Here is a 5,653-nt window from a genome sequence, read left to right as displayed (position 1 = left end):
GGCGCCGAAGGCGCGCGAGTACTGAAATTTGTGCAAACTGGCAGAAAAATTGGAGCGCTTGAGCGCCGAAGGCTCTCAATTGCTTAAATTTTCCAAAAATACGTAGAAAAATTCAGGCGTCGAGAGCGCCGAATGCACCAAAAGCATTTGATCAGCTTATATATATATTGAAGTGCCACTTGTATTTAAAGCGCTTTTTACCAAGTTAAAAACAAGATGCCTTACATTCGTAAGGTTAACTTTTCTACACTCCCAAATATATAATTTCCGATTAAATCCAATTCTCCATGCATTGAAATTGGGAAAGAATCATATTTTAATCAGATCAGAGCGATTTCAATACTCTGTTTTTCATACATTATGACATGGCAAAATTCTTACCGTGTTTTCTGCGTACAGCGTATAGTTTACCACGCGCCTACCCCTCATACCATGAATACCGCTAAAATTCACGATTTTCGGCGTTTAAAAATCGAAAAGAACTGCTTTTTAATAGATCAAAAATCTGGGGTGAACGCTATTCTCATTTTTTGCGTACCCTTTTCCATGTAATTCTCAGTAAACATGTGTATTCAAGCGCTTTATTTTTGAAATGACAAAAAAATTTAGGCTCGCGCGCCTTCCGCGCGCTCGCAGTAATGTATAATGTTTTCAATAAATCAAAAATGCAAATTTTCAGTATTACATAAGGCAAATAAACACCTTTCTAATTTCGTTGGATTTTTTTTCGTGCCTTTCATACATACAGGAAACAGTGTATTGTAAATACACCATGAAGTTCATAATATGAACGATACACAATAGCGTACAGAAATTTTCTAACAAGAAAGTGACAATTTGAGAGAATTTTGAGTCTATTTCATTTCATCCTAAGAAAAGGGCGCCCTGGCAATTTTGCACCAGGGCGTAAAGAGCGCACGGACAGGCTCTGTCAGCAAAGCGAGTATAAGCTTTCTTCACTAGTTTTTCGTGTATTTTCATAATCTCAAGTCATTTCACGCATATCGTTACATGGCGAAATTCTTTCCGTGCATATTGAAATGTCGACCAATTTTGTAAGTTTACCCACCCGAAAAAAAATCAGAAAAATGAGACAAATATTCAGCGTAAACACTCAATATACGAGATTCATTGAATTTTAATGAATTTCAAATCGTTTATGGACTTGAAAAACACAAAAAATCGATGAAATATTAAAAAATAGAGAATATGTATTTTTTTACAATTTCTATATTTTTCTACATTTTTTCATTGTTTTTCGTAGTTGTAAAGACCAAAAACGATTGAAAATCCAACGAAATTCAATGAATTTCATATATTGAGAGTTTATACTGCATGTTTTTCTAAAAAAAAATAGGGTGGGTCAACTTACAAAGAAAAAATTTTGTTGCCAAAAATCAGACCTCTTAGAAAATTGACCGAACTATTTTGTTTTTACAACCATAGCTAATGAATTTCCTAATCAAATTGTAGCTTTTTCGGCTCTCTTTCCAATGGTATATCAAGTGTGCATTTATCTTTATTCCATAAAAAGTTATGACTAAAATGATTAGTGCGGGTCAACCTACACATAATTCCCCTATCACTATCATTGCAACTAAAATGGTGAAAAGAATGTGTTTATTTTTTGGATGTATGTTTATTCTTCATTTCTTCCACAGGAATTATAAGAGATATCGGTTTGATTTCTGGTATCGACAAAGTTATAGGCCTTAAGGTGCTGTTATCTCTTATCGGTTTCGCAAGAATCGTGTAAAATCACAAGAAATTTTCTTGAGAAAATTCATATTGAATAGAAGATAACTAATTGTAGCACTGTCATAGAACACATTAAGTGCTACAACTTTGCATAAGGTGACCAACCGTACGGATTTTCGCGGGACACTATTCTGACTTGTAACATTTTTTCGTGTGTCGGACGCAAGTTGTTTACATATCTATTGACTAGATCGAGAGGAGAGTATGTGAAAAAATTCCAATATATTTTGAAAGAGGAGAGTATGTTTTCTGATGATTCTGTTGGCGTTAAAGTAGAGTATGTTGTAGTACCGTCTAGCCTCTGCGGTCTTCACGGTTTTCGCGCAAATGATAAGAGATAACAACATGGTGTCTTCGGCAAAGTTGTAGTACTTGAGGTCTTCTATAACATTGCTGAAGACATCTATCTCTTATCTCTTATCAGTTGCGCGCAAATCGCGCACATAAAAAAGCAAATTTTATTTAGAGCTTTTTTTCTTATCATTTTTCGCGCTTTTCGCGGAACTGATAAGAGATAAGAGATAACTGAATTCAGCAATGTTATAGAAGACCTCGAGTGCTACAACTTTGCCGAAGACACCAAGTTGTTATCTCTTATCAGTTCCGCGAAAACCGTGGAAAACCGCGAGGACCCGCCAAAAATGAACATACTCGCCTTTAACCATTTTTGAGTCGAAAGAAAATTACTCTTCTCTTTCATAACAAAGTCAGATGAACTTATTCTCGATCTAGTCAATAGATATATGGAAAGAGGAAGTTTCAAAGAAGTTTTCTGCTCGATCAGATTTTGTAAACAAGCACTGTGCCCAGGATATGGCTTCATGAACCAACTTTTCATCATTTTCAGTACATTTTATTTTTAGAAAATATTGCATATTTTCCGAGTTTTCCAAGATTTTCCAACCATTTTTATTTTATGGACGTATAAACATAAACTAGAAACGAATTCTTGAAAATTTTCGGTAAAATTGAAAATCCTGGAAAAATGTTTGAAAATGAGAAAATCGCTATAAAAGGAATATGGAAAAGCAGGGAAAATCGAGACCAGTCTCATTCCATCGGGCGGGAAATTTCATGGAAATGGTCACCCGGAGGGCGGGAAAACATGCGTAAGACGCTTCTTTTTCGAGATATTGCAAGAAAATTGGCTTGTGTACGTATAAAATCCGTACAAGAGTAGAAAATAGTTGGTCACCTTAACTTTGCAGGACAGTGCCCTGAGGACACTATCATCTCTTATTGGTTCTGCAAAATACGCTGAAATCTGCGACAACCCATTAACATTAAGCTTATTTTCTTTTATCACAAACCGAACTACCAAAAACACACTTTTCTACAAAATTCACATCGAAGAAAACCAATTGAATTTGAATAATAATTTGAATAATGTTAGTACATTCACAATTTGGGTGATTTTTTTTATATGGTCAAATGGAGTCTTGTGTTGAACAAATAATAATAAAAATGTGCAATTTGTGCGTGTGCTTTTCGAGATCGAAAACACCTTAATCGGGCAAGTCAATATTGATTATTGGAACCACTGGTTTCATTTGATCGCACTTTTTGTTTAGAATATCTTTGGATTTACTACGACGATTGGCTTCAACATCGTCCAATTGTGTTGTCGAATCTAGCGGCACATTTTGATTGCGAGTACTGTGATAACCAATATTTCCATATTCTATTAGAGAAAAAGAATCAATTAATTCCAATGTATTCGTTTATGACAAGAGGTACTTCTACCTTGTAGACATGGCATTGCGTTCAATAAAAACTGACTAAAGCTTTTCCGAATGCCAAACCACCCTGGAAGATGATAGAAAATTAGTGAAAAGATAAAATAAAAATAATAATTTTGTGCACAAACATTTATTCCCTCCTTTCGAGTTGAAGCTAAGCAAAATCAAAGCAAACAGCCCCATGAACAGTGGTATCTGTGCGAGAAAAAAAGGTATAGGGTAAGAATTCTTCATGCAACTTAAGATCTATTACGCTCTATCACGAATTTTTTTGACAAAACACCCATTTTTCATATTACCGATATAACTGTGAATGGAAGAGATTTCAGGTCACCATCTAGTTTATCAGCTAGCAAAACTTGATACACCAAAATGGGAATAACTGTTAATGAGTTTCCGATCGCAGAGTTTATAGCTGTACGTCGTTGAGATTGCGAAACTTCTGGTGTCCGCAACAATATCCCACAAAATATCACACTGTACAAAACACCTTTGTTAATGGAAAAAAGCGAAAAAAAATTAATTCCATTCAGTCAGAAATCCTAAACGTCCAGACAACTTCAATGAATAGATTGCATTCGTTATATAGAAAGAGCATTCGGGAATCGTCAGTTATTCCACTACTACTCAAAGAGCTGTACTGCATTTTATAAACTTGTACTTTGAAATTACCAACTAAACTTAGACAAAGGACAATCCAAAGTGGCACAAATACTACTTCCCAGCTCCATGTAACCAACTCATCCAGCTTCAGTGGCAAAAATACAAACTGTAGTGCGTTAACTGCCATGAAAAGTTCTAATTCAAAGGATCGATCGTGTTTCACGGACCAAACACAAGCACCAACACTGGCGACGCTTCCAAATACCTTTTTGTTTCATCCGCCATAGTCGATCAGGTGCGATGTATTGACAAAATTGCCAAAACCCACGAAATAGTATGCATTAGAAATAGTTGAATACAGGGTTTTACTTATGTTTTTTTTTTCAATTTGCATATTCTGATTTTCCAGAACCGTTTATACACAATAATCCATGTCAAACACTTAAAATTACACTTACAAGTGGAAAAAATACAATGACCCACAAGGGCCGATGGGAAGTTAAGCGGTCACATGCGAGCAGTTCGAACATCAACAAAATCAGATGAAGTGAGAATGAAATCAACATGGCCTTGTAATGGATGTATGAATCACCTTCAATCCTGTGAATACGATATAAGAATATGAAGTGTACGATGTATAAATTCGTTTCATGTTAAAATTACCGATAATTCGGATGTCTTAGCCATACGAAGGTACCAAAAACTGCTCCTAAGGCTACGATTGATTTCCAAATCCAAATTGGCATAAAAACTGCCCAGTATGGCCAATCTAAACATTAAACAAATAAATTCGTTGATTTTATTGTGAATAATGGAAACGGTTGACTTACTTATTATACCATCAATTCGAAGTGTGAATAGTATTGCAAATACAAACAAACAGCTGTGGACAACGAACTTGCTGTGAATAAAGTTAAAAATGCTGTTAATTGTTTAAAATATTCAGTGATAAAGCGTGAGGACGGCAAATGTTTGTTTATGATGTTTTTACCTTGGATTAAAATTTAAAAATAGAGTCTGCAAATCCATTGGATTATTATTGTGGAATGGACCTTTGTGTAAATTTTTGAACTGGACCTATTTGAGTTAATGACGTTTTTTTAATTAATCATATTCGCATTCAATTCGAAAATATATTTTGGCAAATAATTTGGACAAACAGAAAGAAGAAATTGAAACTTTGTTTGGGTATTTCAAGCAATATTAAAATGCTATAATAGTTCTCACTTTGTTTTCTCAAAGTATCAAAAATGTGACAGTTGATCTGTCACTTTTCTGTTTCGAAAAATGGAAAGATGGGAATGGGCACTTCTTCGCAGTGACACCTGCTGGAGAATAGCTTAAAATGTGTTGTGATTGTCCAGTGGAAGTGCATTCGTGGCAATGAATGAACAGAAAAAAATTATGTTTACATCAATCATTTTCGAATAATATTGCGTTTGCATTTTGAGAAGACTGAAGAAAGAAATTGCGAATAAACAAGTATGCTATTTTCTCAGGGCACTATTCGACACTGCGCCTTCTTGACAGTTCTCATATAAATGAGCCCAGAA

The 5,653-nt window shown here is 34.9% G+C and overlaps 1 protein-coding gene across 2 annotated transcripts; it reads right to left on the bottom strand.

Annotated features, from left to right (window-relative positions):
- Window positions 1–1,619: 1,619 nt before the first annotated feature.
- On the bottom strand, window positions 1,620–5,361 carry LOC129572652 (transmembrane protein 185B). Of its 2 annotated transcripts, XM_055452662.1 has the most exons (10): window positions 5,328–5,345; window positions 5,092–5,177; window positions 4,931–5,001; window positions 4,764–4,869; window positions 4,559–4,700; window positions 4,170–4,365; window positions 3,797–3,987; window positions 3,626–3,692; window positions 3,502–3,564; window positions 1,620–3,439 (listed from the first exon to the last, which is right to left on the bottom strand). In XM_055452662.1, the coding sequence occupies exons 2-10, from the start codon at window positions 5,127–5,129 to the stop codon at window positions 3,264–3,266; spliced, it is 1,050 nt and encodes a 349-aa protein (XP_055308637.1). In that variant the 5' UTR covers window positions 5,130–5,177; window positions 5,328–5,345; the 3' UTR covers window positions 1,620–3,263. The 2 variants fall into 2 exon arrangements, with proteins under 2 accessions (XP_055308637.1, XP_055308638.1); XM_055452663.1 differs by having other exon boundaries at window positions 4,940–5,001; window positions 5,092–5,361.
- Window positions 5,362–5,653: the final 292 nt, after the last annotated feature.

This window comes from Sitodiplosis mosellana, unplaced genomic scaffold, assembly GCF_009176505.1.
Source record: "Sitodiplosis mosellana isolate CC-2019 unplaced genomic scaffold, AAFC_SMos_1.0 Smas_scaffold_5333, whole genome shotgun sequence".
NCBI classification, from domain to species: Eukaryota; Metazoa; Arthropoda; class Insecta; order Diptera; family Cecidomyiidae; genus Sitodiplosis; species Sitodiplosis mosellana.
The sequence above is the reverse complement of the archived record's forward strand: the minus strand, read 5'-3'. Positions and strand labels throughout refer to the sequence as shown.

Coding starts and splice junctions, on each gene's coding strand:
- LOC129572652 (XM_055452662.1), bottom strand. CDS start 5,129: ATGGATTTGCAGACTCTATTTTTAAATTTTAATCCAAG. Junction 5,002..5,091: donor TTTTTAAATTTTAATCCAAG/GTAAAAACATCA, acceptor CTTTATTCACAG/CAAGTTCGTTGTCCACAGCT. Junction 4,870..4,930: donor TCGAATTGATGGTATAATAA/GTAAGTCAACCG, acceptor TTTAATGTTTAG/ATTGGCCATACTGGGCAGTT.